The 18,778-nt window shown below is 45.9% G+C and overlaps 1 protein-coding gene across 10 annotated transcripts; it reads left to right on the top strand.

The window, feature by feature from the left end:
* Nucleotides 1–2: 2 nt before the first annotated feature.
* Nucleotides 3–18,750, top strand: frs3 (fibroblast growth factor receptor substrate 3). 10 transcript variants are annotated; one of them, XM_015342826.2, is made up of 8 exons: nucleotides 3–261; nucleotides 4,300–4,423; nucleotides 4,724–4,812; nucleotides 6,343–6,529; nucleotides 7,410–7,601; nucleotides 8,422–8,561; nucleotides 9,536–10,919; nucleotides 13,438–18,750. In XM_015342826.2, the coding sequence occupies exons 3-7, from the start codon at nucleotides 4,747–4,749 to the stop codon at nucleotides 10,883–10,885; spliced, it is 1,935 nt and encodes a 644-aa protein (XP_015198312.1). In that variant the 5' UTR covers nucleotides 3–261; nucleotides 4,300–4,423; nucleotides 4,724–4,746; the 3' UTR covers nucleotides 10,886–10,919; nucleotides 13,438–18,750. The 10 variants fall into 10 exon arrangements, 9 of the variants coding, with proteins under 9 accessions (XP_015198312.1, XP_015198304.1, XP_006628547.1 ...); XR_001477998.2 differs by having other exon boundaries at nucleotides 4–261; nucleotides 9,536–11,243; XM_015342818.2 differs by having other exon boundaries at nucleotides 4–261; nucleotides 9,536–18,750.
* Nucleotides 18,751–18,778: the final 28 nt, after the last annotated feature.

The following is an 18,778-nucleotide window of genomic DNA, read 5'->3' on the forward strand; positions in this document are numbered from 1 at the left end:
TCGTTGTCTGCTAATGAACTCTGACCCCTAGACGGGAGATGTCAAGCCGAGGCCTGTCGCTGCAGTGGGGGGGAGGGGGTATCGTAAGTGGAATTCATTTTTCCCCCTTTTTTATTTTCTTTTGTTTTCCTTCTTCTTTTTTGAAAGTGCCGAAATAAATGTGAGCCAGGCCCAGCGAGTGTAGGCATTGCAGCGTGCGCAGCCGAGACGGACAGGGCTGCAGCTTCGCTCGGACTGGACTCGCACTGCAATGTTTCACATGTGAGTACTGGTGCCTCGGAGCTGGCTCTCCTGCAGTCCCGCTGCTGCTGGGGAACATGGAGAAGCCGAGCTCTCTCTCTGCGCTGTTCCGCAGCTGGGCTGCGTGTACAGGTAGACCTTATTTGAATGCATATGGCTCATAGCCCGTCATGCATTCCCACAGCCCCTGAGAGCGACAATTTCTCTTTTTTTATTTCTACCTTATTCTGTGTAATGATCGTCGTTACTATTGCGCAGTTAAACCATTTCATTTTCTTTCTTTTTTTCCCTGAAAGTCACAGAATCATACCTACACGTCGTTGTCTAGCTGTATTTGTATTTTTGCACATGCCTTTTTCTTCCTCTCTCTTCATCGATCGTTAATCGGTACAAGTACACCATTTTCCAGGTGACTATACTGAGGGGTGCCGTAGCGGTGGGGGCAAACAGCTGCAGCTGGAATATTGTACCAGAGGCAGACGTGTTAAAGTAACAGCGCGCAGAAGACATCGCACTGGGTTGATGGCAAAATCTACGTCAGAAATGTAGCTGACAATTCATCTGGCTCTGGGATGACTGTCCGACTAGCCATTGTGATTAATTGATCAATCCATAACGTGGACAGCATCTCTTGCTGATTGGGCGTCGTTTTTACGAAAAAAAAAATGAAGGTGTGCGTTAAACCTGTAGTGTTTATTGTATTGTGGAGCACGATCCTTTGCTGGCTATGAAACATAAATTCATCCTTATAAAATGGGCTCGGGAAAAAGTCGCTGCCAACAAAGGTGCTTTTTCGATTAGTCGGTTCTTCCACCGGTTGATTCAGCTGGGGGGATAAAGACATTGCTGTGCTGCGATGAGCTCCACTTGTTATTGTTAGCTGCCGATGATGTCGGAACAGGTCCCTGCCGAACCAGCTCTCTGCGCTCAGTCCGGATGGCTTGTGGTTTCCTCCTGTCGGTTTGTCAGCGGTTTTATCTCCTGTGTGTGGTGGGACACAGCACAATATGGACTGGGCTGTACTGCTTGTGCTGGGTTGAAACATTTAAGTGACAGTATTGACTGAGATGTATCGGTGGAGAATTGTAAGCAGACCTGTGACAAATTTAGTTTTTACAGTCGTTGCGAGTATTCGAAAGACTGTGTTAGGGATGAACTCACCCACGTGCTGAAAGATCAACATGCAGTTGGGGACAGTGGCCTTCTAAAAGGAGCTCAAATTATACAGAAGTTCAGACCAATATTATCATTAATGTTCTGAGTTGGAGTCCTATTTCATTGGATCCCAACACACTTTTTCCATAGGAGGGGACCCACTTCATCCACCTGGGTGACATAGTAGCCTTTCTTCACCGGGAGCCCCACTGTGCAGCAGATTGGGTGGAGAAGTGAGAGGTTGGGCCTGATTTGCCCAGTGAATTAAGGGGGACACCCTGTTCTTAATGAACAGATAGTCGGGACCTCACTTGAGGAGTAGCAACTTGTGCAGCACAGGGTCCCAAGGCACCGTACTGGGAGATTCTGGTGCAGAGGGTAGAGTGCCCCCTACTGCTCTTCTATCAGCATTGATCAACCTGGTTCTTGCAAGAGGTCTCATCCCAGGACTGACAAGGACTGGCTTAGCCCCACTTTGCTTGGCTTCAGAGATCTGATGAGGTTGGTTACAGGGCCGATAGGCCTCCCCTTGTTTGAAACCTTGCTTATGCTCTTATAATAATGCTGTTGTTATGGTGGAGAGATTACTGTGGGATGAATTGCTTTTGTTTGGAATGAAATCTTGTTTGAAAGCTGACAGAATTAAGCTTTGAAAAACAATCTTGTATCAGGCATAAGACATTACCCAAATAAGACAAGTCTCACGATAAAAAGCTTGCTGACGTTTTTACATGGGTTAACATTGTATGACAGAGCTGTCCGCACATGCTGTGCCTCTGCCTCGTCTAAGGAATATTGCTCTGGTCCTGCATGTTCACCTTCACTTGGATTCACTCTGTTCCCTAGTCATACTTCTTCAAGCATTCAGAACTGTGAGACTTGTGATGCCTTGAATTGCTAATCTAAATAGCCCAGCAGGAGGTTGTTTTTAAGTAGACTGCAAAGGAACAGGTAAAGGTTTATTCCATGCTGTAAAGAAAAGAGACACAATGTTTCGGTTTCTTTAGGTGTGGGCTGTTTCTTCAGGTTGTTTGTGCTTTGTTATTTATATATGCATTATTTAAATCTCTGTATTTAGAACTAATTAGTGTACTGGACAACATTAATAATTGTTGTGAACTGGAAAAACACATTGCGTAATTTTCAGTTTTACTTTTTGAAGCACATCTAAAATTTGCTATTGTGTCCCCAAATAATTGAATGAATACTTCATAAATTGAAGGTTCTCCTTGGTTGCTCTGGCTTTATCGGTCTGAATTATATCATGCTGAATGAAATGACCAAGTTCAAAGGCTGAAGCCTATGCTATCAAAATATGGAGGGATGACATCTCTCCAGTGTGTGAATTGAGGATTTTATTAGTGAAATAACAATGGCAACAGTTTAGGTCTAATATATAGAAGCTATAGGGGGGAGCTTTGTCAGTGTGTGGAGGGTAATTTCATATTGAAAAGTAGAGAGAAGAAGAAACGCTTTTGGCTGTGGAACTTCTTCACAAGTAAAGTCTGACTATAAATGCACACTAAATGCTTAGTCTCTTTTTCCACAAAGACTCTGTCAGCTTGTGAGTCAAACTAACAACAGTGGAGAAAACTCCAGTGTATTGAGAATGTGTTATAGGTCCTATATCTTGAGCTATGGTTAGGTCTTAAATTCTCAACATTAAAGGGCTGGATGTGATGGGGGCACCCGTCCAGATGGTGAGATCATTTGTGTCAGATGAGGTATTGTTAGAGAACCAGAAGGCCCTGTGGTTCTGAGGCCAGGTGTTTGGTCCACCCTGCTTGTGTAACGAGTTATAAAAAATACTGACTCTCTGTGCTCTCAATATTCCAGATGGTTTTACATTGAAAAGTGAGTCTGTAGAAATTCCAAATGCATAAACAAAACCGGGAGCATCTATTGCAGGTGCTTCGTCCTTTTCAGTGTTTGGAATTTCTATTGGCTCTGTTTCTTCCTTCTGTCGAGCTTGGCTGCTTGCCTTTGAGTTCCTGCCCCGAGAGCCTGAAATAGCTCAGGCTGTTACGCAGTGACTCTGACTCAGTGGGACTTTGAAATTCTTATTTTTGGTACAGTCCTGTGAAACTTGCAGCTCTAAATGGGCATTTCTGTGTGGAGCTGTGCCTGTGTCTGTAACTGAGCGGTATTCAGACTGAACTGCAGCCCAGTACCTGCTGCACTGTGCCTGAATTCCACAGTGGACACTCCAGGAGGAGCAGAGCTGTCCAGGCTCATTAAATTGTATTGATTGTCGATGTCAAACTAGTGTTTCTCCTGGAGCTGTGTGAGATTCGGTAAGGGTTTATTTACTGAGCAAAGTGGAAAAATGTTCAGTAAATGGAAAGGTAGAAATAGTTTGAGGCTGTGCTTAAATGAAAAGAGAACTGCATGCAAATGTTAAAAAAAAGGCCCCAGTTCTGCTGTAGTAGAGGAGAGAAGTTGAAGGGCAGTGCATACTCGCTGTGGATGTTTAATATTGTTTAATGAATAAATTAGCAACAACATTTTTTTCCAGTTCAGTTTTTTACTCGGTGATTGTTGGATATTGAAAATTGTAATTTGCATTTTTTTCCTGGCCATCTCTAGAACTGTTAGGATTAAGATAACTTGATTAAATCAACAAGGAAGAACTAACTGAATGAGCTCCATGGCAAGACTTTGAATAAAGCTACTAGACAGCCTTATTATTTAAGTTTATCATATCATCTGTTACTTTATTCTGGATTATAAAGCTTTTATTTTTATTTATTTTTATTTTATTTTTCTCTAAATAAAGTGGAAAAAATAAAGTAAGGCAGGTTTGGCAGGAGAATCACAGGCGAAGCAGTTAATTTACTGACACCAAATCTCTGTTTTTCCATTGAGTTGGGGAATTAAATTTGCATGCTTTTATTGTGCTCACAGGTAAGAAGAAGTCCTGTTCACCATGGAAATGCACTTTGAACCTATATGCTCCTGTTCACCATGACGCCCAGTAGAGGATTCTGGGATTGAAGCGGGATTCTCTCCCACTGATGGCCTGGACTGGGTGAGTGAAGTTTGTGTGCGTGTGTTGAGTGGGGTAGGACCTACCATTCAATAAATCTCTTTCTTCCTCTTTTGCTTTTTCTTTTAAGTAAAGGAGAGGCTTTCACACAGAATTTTCCAGAAAAACTGGACAACATTTTCTGGTGTTAAGAGGGTGTTCTATTTTCATATTAGGGGTCTGGTTAGGTCTGTGTGCAGTATTATGAAATGAAGGTGGGGGTCAGTGAAGCCCAGACTGGTGAAATGAGAGTTAATGTGTGAGCTGATGACAATCTCTCAGTATTGCTGTGGCTTTTCACAGGTGTCAGCTGGTTTGCTGAAGCAATGGGAAGCTGCTGGAGCTGTCTGTACAGAGACACAATCCCAGACACCCACCCAACCAAGTTCAAGGTACTGATTTCACCACAGTGTCTCCAGAGCTCTGTGGCACATAGTCTCTGTGGTAGAGACCCTGCTCACAAAGCCTTTTATTCTCAATAATCACAACCATTTTTGCTGAGGGGGGACTTTTGCCACTTCCATGTTTGCCACCTCCCCAAATAAAAAAATAATTCTTCTTTCTATTTCTTTCCAGTATGAAAATATAAAGTATTTGCTCATTTGTATAAATTTCAATGGTTCTGCTTTCTGTTGCTTTTTTACAATAAACTTGGTGCATTTTTAAACTTGGGAACCGCAGGGGCTGTTGAGTATAGGAACTCCTGACCTGCTGACAGATGCTGGATGTGCCCAGTCCCCGCCAGCAGCTGAATGCCCAGTCCTGCTGTGTGCCCAATCCTGCTGCATACCCAGTCCCTGCCTGCAGCTGCGTGCCCAGTCCTGCTGCATGCCCAGTCCTGCTGTGTGCCCAGTCCCCGCCAGCAGCTGCATGCCCGGCCCTGCTGCATGCCTACTCCCCACCAGCAGCTGTGTGCCCAGTCTCCGCCAACAGCTGTATGCCTGTCTTGCTGCATCCCCAGTCCTGCTGTGTGCCCGGTCCCAACCAGCAGCTGCGTGCCCGGTCCTGCTGCGTGCCTAGTCCTTCTGCGTGCCCGGTCCCTGCCAGCTGCTGCGTGCCCAGTCCTGCTGCATGCCCAGTCTCTGCCAGCAGCTACGTGCCCAGTCCGCTGCGTGCCCAGTCCCCGCCAGCAGCTTCGTGCCCAGTCCCCGCCAGCAGCTGTATGCAGTCCTGCTGTGTGCCCAGTCCCCGCCAGCAGCTTCGTGCCCAGTCCGCTGCGTGCCCAGTCTCCGCCAGCAGCTTCGTGCCCAGTCTTCGCCAGCAGCTGTATGCAGTCCTGCTGCGTGCATAGTCCTGCTGTGTGCCCAGTCCCCGCCAGCAGCTGCATGCCCGGCCCTGCTGCATGCCTACTCCCCACCAGCAGCTTCGTGCCCAGTCTCTGCCAGCAGCTACGTGCCCAGTCCGCTGCGTGCCCAGTCTCCGCCAGCAGCTACGTGCCCAGTCCGCTGCGTGCCCAGTCTCCGCCAGCAGCTTCGTGCCCAGTCTCCGCCAGCAGCTGTATGCAGTCCTGCTGTGTGCCCAGTCTCCGCCAGCAGCTGTATGCAGTCCTGCTGTGTGCCCAGTCCCCGCCAGCAGCTACGTGCCCAGTCCGCTGCGTGCCCAGTCTCCGCCAGCAGCTTCGTGCCCAGTCTTCGCCAGCAGCTGTATGCAGTCCTGCTGCGTGCATAGTCCTGCTGCGTGCCCAGTCCCCACCAGCAGCTGTATGCCCAGTCCTGCTGTGTGCCTGGTTCCCACCAGCAGCTTCGTGCCCAGTCTCGCTGCGTGCCCAGTCTCTGGCACGAGCTGTATGCCCAGTCCTGCTGGTGCCTGGTCCCCACCCGCAGCTGCGTGCTTCTGCGTGCCGATTAGATTCTTGCATGTGTCTTGTGCAGTCTTGGTGGGGCCACGCTGCGTCATTGTGACAATGTGTCTTTGTTGCACAGGTGACAAATGTCGATGATGAAGGCAACGAGCTGGGCTCCGGCATCATGGAGCTCACACAGACCGAGCTCATCCTGCACACCCGCAAACGCGACGCCGTGCGGTGGCCCTACCTCTGCCTGCGCCGCTATGGCTACGATTCCAACCTCTTCTCTTTCGAGAGCGGGCGGCGCTGCCAGACCGGGCAAGGTAAGCTCTGCTGCTACAGCCTGGACTGACCTCAAATCTGCATTTGGGTCACGGATCAGTTGTCTCAGCCTGTCCTGCTTTGACCAGAAATGAAAACTGCAGAGAGTACCTCAAGCATGTCACCAGTTTTACTGCTGATCTGTAAACAATAAAATGATCTTTTTCTTCACCTAACTTTGCATGGTCTTTTTAACATTGCGTATAAGAACAGTTTTAGCCTTTTTTAATTTCTTATGTTATAATAATCACTAAACCATTTATTATTTCATTATATCACCCAAAAATCATCAACATGAGGGGCGGAGCAGTGGCTTTGTGGCTGAGGATCTGCACCTATGGCTGGAAGGTTACTGGTTCAAATCCCGTGGCTGGTAGGGGAATCCTACTCCGTTGGGCCCCTGAGCAAGGCCCTTTACCCCAGCTGCCCCAGGGCATAAATGGCTGACTCTGCGTTCTGACCCCAAGCTTCTCTCCCCATCTGTGTGTCTCACGGAGTGCAAGCTGGGGTATGCGGAAAAAAGACAAATTTCTTATACAAGAAATTGTATATGGCCAATAAAGTGATCTTATCGTCATCTACCCCTTTTAATCCACGGCAGAACAAAGGCCTCACCAAGGCTGCTCCACAGATCCCCCTCTCCACCGCTTCATAGCTGTTTCACTCCAGCCTACTCTTTTATTGCACGTTCCCATCTTCCTTGCTGTACAGTGCCGTGATTTTTGGGATCCAGTTCAGTGAGGTAATGAGGGTTAAGCCCAGTGTTCGTGTGGCAGGGTTATGCCACCGTCTGTCTGTCGGTGCCCCATTGCAGAGACCAGTGTGTGAGGAGTTCTGGTTGTGTGTCCGCATGGCGTTATGAGTCCCATTGTCTCCCTGCAGGGATCTTTGCCTTCAAGTGCTCCCGTGCCGAGGAGATCTTCAATCTGCTGCAGGAGCTCATGCAGTGTAACAGCATCAATGTGGTGGAGGAGCCCGTCATCATCACTCACAACAGCCATGCCCCTGAGCTGGAGCTGCCGCGCACCCCTCAGACCCCCAGCAGTGAGTGGCCACTCCCACGCAGCATTCGTGGTGGGGCTTCGGTATCGCTTCAGAATCCCTTCCCGTTTTCTATTCTGGCTTTCTCGACTTTCTCTGATTTTAAAAAGGAACGAAGAATGTGCCTTCCTGTCCCAGCAGATTTAGTTGTCCTTGAGCAGTGAGGTTGGTTGCTGTCCGGAGATTAGTGCTTTTTGCTTCCACTAACAAGTAGAAAAGCAATAGCTTGTCACAGTACACTGTTCTGGACAGAGGCAGTGTGGTTAAAAGCTTTAAAATTAGGGCCATTTCTTAACTCTTCTGTTTATTTCTTTTCTCCCTTGTGCTTAATATAGCTTTGATGTGCATGGCATATCTTCTCCACTGGGGGGCACAGTAGCCTCTCTGTGGTCAGGGACAGTGCAAATTCTCATACCAGGCATTCAGTCTTTAATCCCAATGTGATGATGAAGGAAAGACACTGAGCTCTGTGGCATTCCTCGCCCTGAAGTTTTTGTAGCTAGTTCATAAGTGTTCAGAGAAACCAGGAAGAGAAGTGAAAAAAGACTGTGACAGAATGTGTACTAATGGAGGAACTAAGGTATATAGTAGATAGCTTTTTTCAGATGAGTCAGAGCATAATCTATGTGAATTAATATGGATGAAGTAAATGTGCTGAAGGATGTGATAAACTGAAAAATGTGACAGCGATTCTCTTTATTTTTCTTATGTGCAGGGATGCTAAGTCTGTATTTCCATGTTACAGTATAGGTGCCAGATAAAACTGGGAAACTATCCCATCCTGATTGTGCAAACCTGTCCTTAGTGAGTCTGGAAGCCTGTCTGTAACCTCTTGCTGTCTTTTGGATGGCAGCTCCAGCATACACAGTTCAGGGATTCCCCAACGGATACCCAGGGTACCCTGTCAGCGCAGATGGCTCGTCTCACCCGTCCACCCGGCACCCCTCGCTTGCTGAGGACCACGCCCACGGCTTCATGGGGCTGGAGGACCAGGTGAGCAGCACTGGCACTCAGTTGGGACCTTGGCTCTCCTTCACATGAACATCTCTCCTTATGGAAATGAGACTGTGACAAACGTAGGCTGTACTGACAAATCCTGGCTGGGGCCCTGGTACCGTACTCTTGAGCACTGTACTTCACTTAGGTTGCTGTATTTAATGTGCTGGTATATATTGACCTCTCTCCAGGCTGGAATTGTAAATAAGAATTTGTTCTCTTAAATAACTAGTGAAGACCACAGACAGTGTGCATTTTAATCTGCCTAGTCGAACCTGTCCAGTGGAATATTGTTGGTTGTGCTTAAGGCTGAACAGACAATAGAACCAAAAAATGATTTCGTTATTTATGGCTGGGTAAGGAATCACTGCACATCCTCAACTGTAATTGTAATGAATTCTTTGAATTATTATAGCACCTTTTATCCATGAAGATCCCAAAGTGTTGGACATATAATGCTTATGTTATATGAACTAGTGAATGTGCTGTGATATACTTAATGATGGAAATGTGGCCATGACAAGATCAAACCGAGTGTTAAAAAGGTGTTTTTCTAAATTGAATTTATTAAAGGAAAAGGTTTCTAAAATCAAAGCATTGAGCAGAGTTTTAAAGAACTGTCCATCTTAGGAGTGCTTAGTGCAAAAGTGATTCCCTGCTTTGTACAGGTAATAAAGACTGCCCACTTCTAATGAACTGAAACTTTGTATTAATGCTTGCCTGTATAAGTACAACTTTTTACTTAGGTCCAACAGCATTTATTGAACTGCGGAAACAAAGTAATACAGTAAGAAACAAGAAAAATGTATTAAAATAATTTTAAAAAATCACAAACCAAATGAATTAGTATAATTAGTCTGCATTCGTTGAATGTGTAGTGTGAAGGTGGCTGTACTCGTTAACGTGAAGAGTGTAACGAGGTGGCTGTGCAGTCAGTGTACCGGATTCAGCTTCTCCCTTGTCTCCCTCAGGCCCACACCTATGTGAACACTGCCAGCGTGGAAGGAGATGTCAGGGGCCGGCACTGTGTCCACTCTTTACCCGAGGTCCGGCCAAACCCCTACCCCGAGAGCGCTCGGGGGGGAGGTGGGGGGCCAGGGGGTCACCCTGTGATCCACTGCTGCCCCCTGGAAGAGCGAAACCCCCAGGTGTTCCTGCAGCCACCTTCAGGGGAGGTGAAGTTTGTGCTGGGACCCACACCGGCCCAGCGCAGGCTCATGGACATGGAGAGGGAGGCGCTGGGAAAGCAGGTCCACATGCGCCACCCGCACGGCCACCTGACGCTGGAGGGGGTAGGCGGGGGTGGCTCGGAGCATGAGGGAGGAGGGGGCCCCCCGCCCCTGCCTCCCCCACACTCCCACGCCGCCCACTCCTATCACCACCACCACCTGCTGCATCGCCATGGTAGTGCTGCGGGCGAGCACGAGGAGGGCTGTCAGGCTGTGCGGCTGGCCTACGAGAACATCAACGGGCTGGGAGGCGGGCGCGGCGGTGAGCTGCGCAGGGGGGGCGGGAGCGGGCGGCTGAAGCTGTGCCCGGGCAGCGTCTCCCTCTCGGGAGGGTCGAGCAGTAGCAGCAGTGGGGGGGAGGGCCACTGTCACTCTCGCGCTCTGCCACACTCCCACTCCCTGCCTCATGCCCTCCCACACGCCCTGCCTGCCCAGGGCTATAGCTGCGAAAGAGCAGGAGGGGGAGTGGGCAGCGGGCACCGTAAGACGGCGCTGCTGAACTACGAGAACCTGCCCTCACTGCCGCCAGTGTGGGAGTACCGCGCCCTGCAGCGAGAGGAGGAGCAGGATGAGGAGGACGACGAGCAGGATGAGGAGGACTATGAGGAGGAGGAGTATGACGAGTACTCGGAGGACCCCGGAACGCCCAACGGATACCACCAGGATGGAGGAGGGGATGGACGCGATGTCATGCGCAACTATGTTAACACCGAGCGTGTGCAGCCGGGCGTCCGCAGGCCGGCGTGCCCCCCAAGGGGGCAGCACAGAGCCGACTGCCATGTAGGGGGTGGCGGCGGAGTCTTCAGCTTTGACTTCCGCAGAGGAGGCGGGGTCGGGCGTGACCTCTCCCAGCAGCGGCAGCTCAACTACATCCAAGTGGATCTGGATGGGGATTCGGAGTGTGGGAACCCCCAGCAGCAGCATCAAAAGCCTGTGCCCATTGGCACTTCCCAGCCACCCCGGCACAGTGAGTTCTATGCCGTGATCGATCTGAAGAAGACGGCAGCTATGTCCAGCCTGCAGAGGGCACTGCCCCGCGATGACGGCACCTCCCGAAAGACCAGGCACAACAGCACCGATCTGCCGCTGTGAGGAGAGAGAGAAAGGGAGGAGGAGAGGTTGAGAGGTCAGATGGGCTACACTTGTTTCCTGTCTCCGAGCCTCTCCAGATTTCCCCTCAATAGGTCACCTCCTTTTCCCCCTCATCCAGAGCCTGTTTTTCCCATCTGTTTCCTGCTCATCCTCTTCCTTGATTCATCCCCCTGTGTGTCCCTCTGTGAGTGTGGGAACGAGGGGCTCTGTGTATCTGTGGCCCTGTTGAGGCAGTTGGACTGAGCTGCCTGTGACTGAGACACTTGGATGGCAGGAAATCGGATGAAACTAATAAATAAATTTGGAACTTCTTAAGGGTTCGGCTGAAACTAGCTGGCCCACGGAAGATTTGCATCTGGTAAGACACATTTTTTTGCATGGCAGCAGCTCCTGGAAAAAAGTCTTGCCAGCTGCCAGGGCTTTGGCAGGGCAGGTTCCTCAGCTGGCAGGGTTGCAGGCGCTGTGAATTGTGATTGATGCACCTTCCATCAAGACTTGCACATTTCGCAAGATGCAGTTTCCTCTTTTCATTCGTCCTTTTTGAGCAGGGGGTTTCCTGCAATCAGTGTCCCTTTCTTTCAGCCATAGGGTGGTTCCGTCTCAGACAGTGAGCTGAGGAGGCCCCATTTGGTGCCTTTTAAGGTGCCATAAATTTCTGATAATATTATTTCAAAGTGTCTGAAACTAGATTTTAGAAGTCTTTTATTTCCACCTTATCTTTTATGTAAACTAAAACTTCACACCATGAAACAGACGGTGCAAAGTATTTCTGTCTTGAGTGATTGCACATTCAGGATGTATTTATTGGCCTCATACTTTTGAAAATATAAAACTATGACACAGACTTTATGCAGGGAACGTGGTTATTCCGGTGTAAAGGAAAAAGTTGTGTGTGCCAAAAGAAGGGGCATAGGCTTCTTTAACAAAACCAAATTGATCATAGAGGCACCATGAAGAGTGAAGGGCCTTTTTAATTAACCTCACAGAAATGACCCTCATATAGTGCCACTGCCTGAGGTGGAGCAAATGGAGTTTAGAGCTGGGTTGCACATGTTTACACTGAGTGGGAGCTGCTGTCCTGTGGCTGATGGTGCCGCAAAAAGGGTAAACAAACATACAGTTAACAAATACGCATTGAATTGTAAATGCGGGTCCTGTAGTCTGGAATTTGACCTGGGTCCAGCCCCAAGCTCTGCAGAGGAATATGGTCCTGCATCAGAGCCAGGTTGTTGGACACAGTCTTTTAAATTTCCGAACCCCGATGTAAACTCTGGGCAGTTCTCTCAGGCACATAGAGATGTAACAAAAGAAAAGAGGATTCTGCATCTTATGCCATTAGTTACCACACAACTCAAGCTGATAGCACCATTTCATTATTAGAAGCTACTAAAAGGAAAGGCATTTATGCATGTCTTTTCTCTGAAGGTGCCAAATCTATTTACTGTACACAGTATGTAAGTATGTTGAATCCATGTGCCATTATATAGTATTGGGATGTGAGGGCTAAGCATCGAATCCAAAAAGAGAGAATAAGTCTCAACTGTGAATGAGGGTTTTCCTTCTTTCAAATCAATAGCGTTTCAATTTGTTTCAAATCCCTGTTGAGCCTTGGGGCATCAGGAATGTTGCAGGACCTGATGCCTCTCTCAGGGCAGGAGGGTTGTGTAGGAATCCAAGTCTGGAACAGGCAGGGGTGATTTCTGAAGGGCAATATCCATAATGCACAACACTCGTGTTATCAAGTGAAATGTTACTTTCTCTGCGGTTTTTCTTGGCCTTTAGGTTTAGAGCAAATTGAACTGTTTTAGGAAAATAATGAAATAGGAATTAATTATAAATGTATAGATTGTATATTTTTTCAGAGGAACTTTAAGATCAATTATTTAGAAAACAGGAATTCAGCTTTAGTTTAGAGCTTTATTGTAACAGCTTAGTGCCAGGTTCTTATCAGGGTGGCTCTGATGACCCCAGTGATCTTAATCCGGGTTCCTGTTGGATTTCTATAAGCCCATCTTGCCAATGGTATGTGTGACCTTTGGCTTGTATGTTCCCCTGAGTGACAGAGCATGAGATTGCTCTGTTTGTCCCCCCCCACACCTCATCAGGAGAGCCACTATCCACATCAGCACTGAAACCCATGCGCTGAACCCCCCCCCCGTCACACTGCACAGTGACTGGCTTTCCACACCCATCGTTGTGCCATTGAGATGCAGCAGCTATGCAGAGTGCTTAATTTCTGGAGTTTGCCATTTTTTTCAGCATTTTATCAGATTCATACAGTTTGGGGAAAGTTACTTTTATAAGAGATTACTTTTAAAGTGATCAAGAAGTTAGGTGAAAAAAGTATCTGTGTACTGTGTGTCCAGTTATTTGTAAAGTAATGTATTAATTCTTAAAAGCAGTTTCCCTCAGTTTTTTTAGCATATGAAAAAAGAAATCCTGTACACTAGTAACTTGTAAGTGTAAAGGTAGTGCTTTTTAAACTAACTTTTGCCAAAATTGGATTCACAATGGTGACTAGAAACCTGTAACTTTTTCATTTGTCATCCTAGATCTCCAGAGTACAGCATGGGAGGTCCAGAAAGAAGCACTTCAGTAAACTAGGTCTCAGTGCCTGGGCTCTGGAGTGGAAGGTTCTTGAGGATAGCAATCTTTTTGAAAGAAAGATCTGCAGCAGTGTTTAGGAATGGCTGGGATCGTGGTGAAAGGACAGGAGTGCTTTCTATGAAACTAGCACAAAGCAGCCTTATAACCCCAAAGATTGTGACTGAATGGCAAGCTTTATGGAGGGCAGGGTGGCTGTGCTTCTGCAGGAAACCAGCCTTCCCTGTGTCACCCTGTGTGTTCTTTCTTAGCCTGGGAGCTGAGCTTGGGAAGTCTGTACAGACATGTACATATACATATGTATATCTGTTTGTATACATACTAACACACAGTGGCATGTCTGCTGCTATGAATGTCTGAATACATTTGCAAATTAGGCCAAAAGTAAGAAAAATGAGTTATTGCAATTTAAAAGTTTTAGTTTAAAACTGAGTCAGTTGTTCCAGCTTTGCTCTCCAGCTGAGAAAACTCAGGGCCCATTCTTTGCCTTCACATATCACTGTTCTGTGCCATAGCAAATAGGTGCCAAGGCATTGCCCTGTCCCCAGGGTGCTGGATTGGTATGGGAGGAGGGGGATGACTTGTCTTGACACAGAGGGGACATGTGTGTGCTGATGAAAGAGACCTTTGATCTCAGAGGGTGAATCACAAAATGCTTTTCGCTCATCCTCTGCCATGATGCCCGTGTGAGCATCAGTGCTTTCTTTCCAGTGCAGTTGACCCTGGGGATTAAAGTTCACTTCATCACCTCTCAAAGTGCCAAGGTGTTACTGGGTACTGTAAGCAACACCTTATGTGTTAAAATTGTATTTTCATTTGCTCTTAAACTTTTCCTTTGCCAAGCAGTGACTGTTTCTCAGTCGCAGGCTCTCGAATGATCCGTGTCTCATGTGGGATGAAGGGGCAGGGTGCCTTGGTGCACCCTGGTGTGTGATGCTGGGAAATGTGTTGTGGCTGGGGGGCTGACAACGGTGTAGCCAGCACCCTCTTTATCAGTGAGCAGGGTGAGCTCACACAGGACTGATCGTGCTTAGGCCTGCCTCCTGTAAAGGTCACATAACACTTTTTTCATTTCTGGATGACTTCATTTGCACAAAGCTGATGCCTGCCTGCCTTCATGCTATAATATTTCTCCCTCTCCCTCCCATCCCACCACCTCCCAGGAGACATTTAAAAAACAGGAAACACGAAAACACGCAGAACTCCATTAGATGAGTCTATTTTTTTGTGATCTGTGAAGTTAACAGAAAATGTATCAAGCTTCATATGTTTAATCTCTGTGATGTGTTTTCATGAGCCTGCTCGTGGGATGTGATGTTTTGTTTGGGGTGGGACAGAAAGAGGCTGTGCCAAATTTACTTCCTCATTCCATTTTGCCTAACATTGTAAGGTGTTTACAGGAAGTGACTTGCTTTCTGAAAAATGGGAATCTGTTCCCTGTGCTGAGAATGGTTCGGGTGTTGCTGTGCATTCAACCTAGGATCACAACCAGACACACCTCCTTTCTGAAGGAGTTCTCTGTTCTCCCATCTCTGTCTGTCAATGGCTGCTTCGCCTGGTAGCAGATATTCCCAGTTTTTCAATTTGTTTTAGGAACATTCCATTAGGAGGTTTTAGTGGCCTTTATTGCCTTTGGGATAAGTGTTGCCTGCTGTCTTTGGCTGTTACTTTGATGATTATGCAAACCTTTGAGAAACAAGGCTTGTACAGTATACATTTTATGTTATGCAATACTTTTGCAGTTTTTAAAGGTTTTATTTAATGATGATTTAATAACTATTGTAATCCAAAATGGATTTAATTTGTAACTTTTTTCCCAGAGTGGAAAATGTATAAATGCCGTGTGTGTCAGTCTGTCTCCTTCCCTGTTGCTTGTACGGGGATCTTTCAGAAATGTGTTTTAATTTTAGGAGCATGGGTGTTTCTTCTTCATATTCCAGATTGGGGATATTTGGTACCAGTGTTGCCTCCATGTTTTTGTAATTATTTAAGTTCTTGCTACCACCCCATCAACCCCCACCCCCCTGTGTGCAGGTAGGTTAACACTACGCAATTTTGGAAGACTGCTCTGTCGGATGGTTAATGTTTACAGTCCCATTTCCCCTTGCTCTGTCTTGTGCATGCACTTGACTTTCCGTTGCTTATACAGTATATATATATTTTTAAACATTTTTTGTTTGTACAGTTGCATGTTCTTGTTGGTACTGAATTGTTTGTTAGCTGTACATATTTGCTTGTGTACTTGTCTGTTTTGTCGGTCTGTCCTTCAGTCACTACTATTGTGGGAACATTCTTTAACCTAAGGCAAGTCTTAAATCGTCAGAATCCTTTGGGTGTCCGCGGGGGGACTGAGAGCTCTCAGGGTGTCATGCACCACAATGTCAAAAACCTCTTTGAATGTATCTGAGGGGCAGCTGGGAGAAAGAGCTCGAGTCCGGCCCACTGAGAGTCCTGGCTCTGTTCTCTCCAAGTGAACTAAGCTCCTGAGCAGTGCAGTGTGCACTCTGGTGGTCATATTGCCTAGAAAGAAAAAGCAAAATTTAGTTATACGTTGATTTTAAATCCATTTAGAATAGTAATGGAGTTTGGGCCAAAAAGCAAGAACACTAGCAGGACCAGTGGATTTGGAAGGGCATTAGTCTAAAAGCTTATGCATGTGGGTTCTGTGTAAAACACTGTTAAGTGTACAAGTGCATTTGAGGTTAATCAAAAGCTTAAATGTTAGAGGAAAAAATACTAACTGAGTCAGTTTCTTGTTTTTCTTGATTCGACAATTAGTGGAAAATTTTGTAGTTCATTTACTTTTCTCTGTGAATGTCTTTCATTTTGACCACCTAACAAAAAGTCAAGAAACATCGTTATCAGCATTCTCCTAAGGGTGTTGCGATGGCTTCTTTGGAGAGAGTTGTATCCAGAGGATTGTGGTTCTCAGTTGGTACTGGAAAACAGCATTTACCAAGCCTGTGCCCTGTTCTCCTCCCACTGACTCTGTCGTGCCACTTGCCCAGCGTGAGTGCACCTTGATAATCTGTACTTGCCAACTATTCTGTGGGCATAGCTTCAGTAGACAAAAATGCTTTTTTAAAACGATGTGCCATCTTGCTGCTTCAGTCTTAAAATTTTTTGTTTGAGTGTGAAGTGTTGGCAAGTACGAGTTGACTTTGTATTACCTTTATTTCGGAGATGTCTTCTGTTTTTGTATTTCTTTGGGTACTTCAGTAGAATTTTGTGGTGTAGATTTGTGTTAGACCCTTTGTATGAGGTGTAAGCCCTTGCAGATTCCTGGAGCAAAAGTTTGCCAACCCACCTGTGGGGAACCATGTGATATAGCAACAGCAGCAGTCCAGCTGGATGTGGTAAAGAAACAGCTGCACCAAGCAGACTGCATGTTTTTATCTATGATGTTTTATATTTGAAAATGCACTGAGTTCATGTTGTCAGACATACAACACTAAGGAATACAAAACAGTGGCTTATGCTGTTGATAGCTGGATAGGAAAATGCGTAGTGTTTGCTATATTCTGTAGGGAGCAGCATGGTGGCAGAGTGGTTAGTCTTGCTGTCTTGCAGCACTGGGTCCCTGGGTTCAGTTCTGGAGTTGGAGTGCTATCTGCGTGGAGTTGGTAAGTTCTTCCCTGTGTTCACATGGGTTTCCTCTGCGTGCTCCAATTTCCTCCCACAGTCCAGAGACATAGTATTAGAGGTTAACTGGCTTCTGGAAAAATTGGCCATGATGTGAGTGTGTGCATGTTTGTGTCAGCCCTGTGATGGACTCATGTCCTGTCTGGGATGTACCCTGCCTTGTGCCCGTTGCTTGCTGGGATGGGCTGTAGCTCCTCCGTGTCCCTGTATTGGGGAAAAAGCAGTTAGAAAATGGGTGGATAGTCATACAGGGGTCGGAATTGGTTTGGTCTTAGCTGCTCTTGTTCAGCAGAGTTGTTTTTGTATGGTTTGTGCTTGATGATGTACGTGTAAGAGGCCAGGTACTATTCAGAGAAAATCTTGCGCGTTGTTCTGTGGGCAGGTGTGCCGAGTTTCTAAAAAAGACAAAAGTGTTGTGTTTTGAATTAATTCAACATGGATTACATAGTTGTTTTGGATAACTACATTTGTATTTAATTCAAAGGTATTTAAAAATATTTTTTTAAAAAGAGACTGTTGTATTCCCACTATTCATAACTTCAGTATCTGTTCATAACTTCAAAGTCACATTGAATGTAAATGATAACCTAGCGTGTTTGTGATGTGATAAAAGAGAACTTGATTAGATGTTTACATTCAAAAAATGTTCTTGGAAAATGCAGATTATATAACATTCTAGATAAAAGGAAAGCAATCTTGTGCAATATTATATTTTTTTAATAAGGGTAATTTGTTGCAGGTCATATCTTCGATGCATTTTCCTCAAACAGTGCATAATTAGTGACTGAGGTCGCCAGGAAGAACTTTAAATTCATTGTTCGCGGGATTTGAGGTTGTTGACAAAAGCAAGTTTCTTTATTTTCTCTTGACACTTAAAAAGTAGTTTTAATGAGGTTTTCTAAAACATTCGCTTTGATGTTTTTTTTAACCCCGTGCCTCAGCCAGCATAGTTTTGTACGAATGCGTTTGGGGGAATTTCGTCGGTCCGGGGTGCGAGTCAGTGGAACTTGACTGCAGTCCTGCCCTGCTGAAGGGGTTTCGAAAGGCAGCAGGCATCTGAGGTCAAAAAAGTTGAGCAAAAGCAGTTCAAAGAAAGATGTGCAATTTTGAGGGTCTATGCCGCATTAGAAGTTGAGGGAAATAGGCAGCTGTTTGTTTAAAGGGGCTGCGTTCTGGATGCTGGAAGGGGTTACACCTCCGTACTCCTTTTTGTTCACCCTCAGCAAACACTAGAAATTACTTGTTCTTTACTGTATTGTAACTTTAGCACCGGTACTTGTTTGATATTATATATATGAAATATTGAATATTTATAGAAATGTTCCAAGTTGTTAAGCTGGAAATTCCCATTGAGGGATTGCGAGATTTTTTTATTTTGTATTTTTTTCTCGATGTTTCTGTTTTATGGAAATCAGATAATTGTATTATAATATACATATATAAATATATACACAGTAATTGTTTTAGTTTGGAGCTAGCCTCATTTCATAGCTGTTTCTACTTTCCATATGGAACCGTATTCAAGCAAAGCCAGACCAGTGAAATATGGACAGGAATGCTGTATCATAATTATTGTGCACTGAAAAATATATTGAATAAAGACAAAAAATACAGTACAATGTTTTGTCTCTTATTTTGTAAACTGTA

Source organism: Lepisosteus oculatus, chromosome 5 (genome assembly GCF_040954835.1).
Source record: "Lepisosteus oculatus isolate fLepOcu1 chromosome 5, fLepOcu1.hap2, whole genome shotgun sequence".
Taxonomy (NCBI): domain Eukaryota; kingdom Metazoa; phylum Chordata; class Actinopteri; order Semionotiformes; family Lepisosteidae; genus Lepisosteus; species Lepisosteus oculatus.

Coding starts and splice junctions, on each gene's coding strand:
- frs3 (XM_015342826.2), top strand. CDS start 4,747: ATGGGAAGCTGCTGGAGCTGTCTGTACAGAGACACAATCCCAGACACC. Junction 6,530..7,409: donor GCGCTGCCAGACCGGGCAAG/GTAAGCTCTGCT, acceptor GTCTCCCTGCAG/GGATCTTTGCCTTCAAGTGC. Junction 7,602..8,421: donor ACTCCCACGCAGCATTCGTG/GTGGGGCTTCGG, acceptor TTTGGATGGCAG/CTCCAGCATACACAGTTCAG.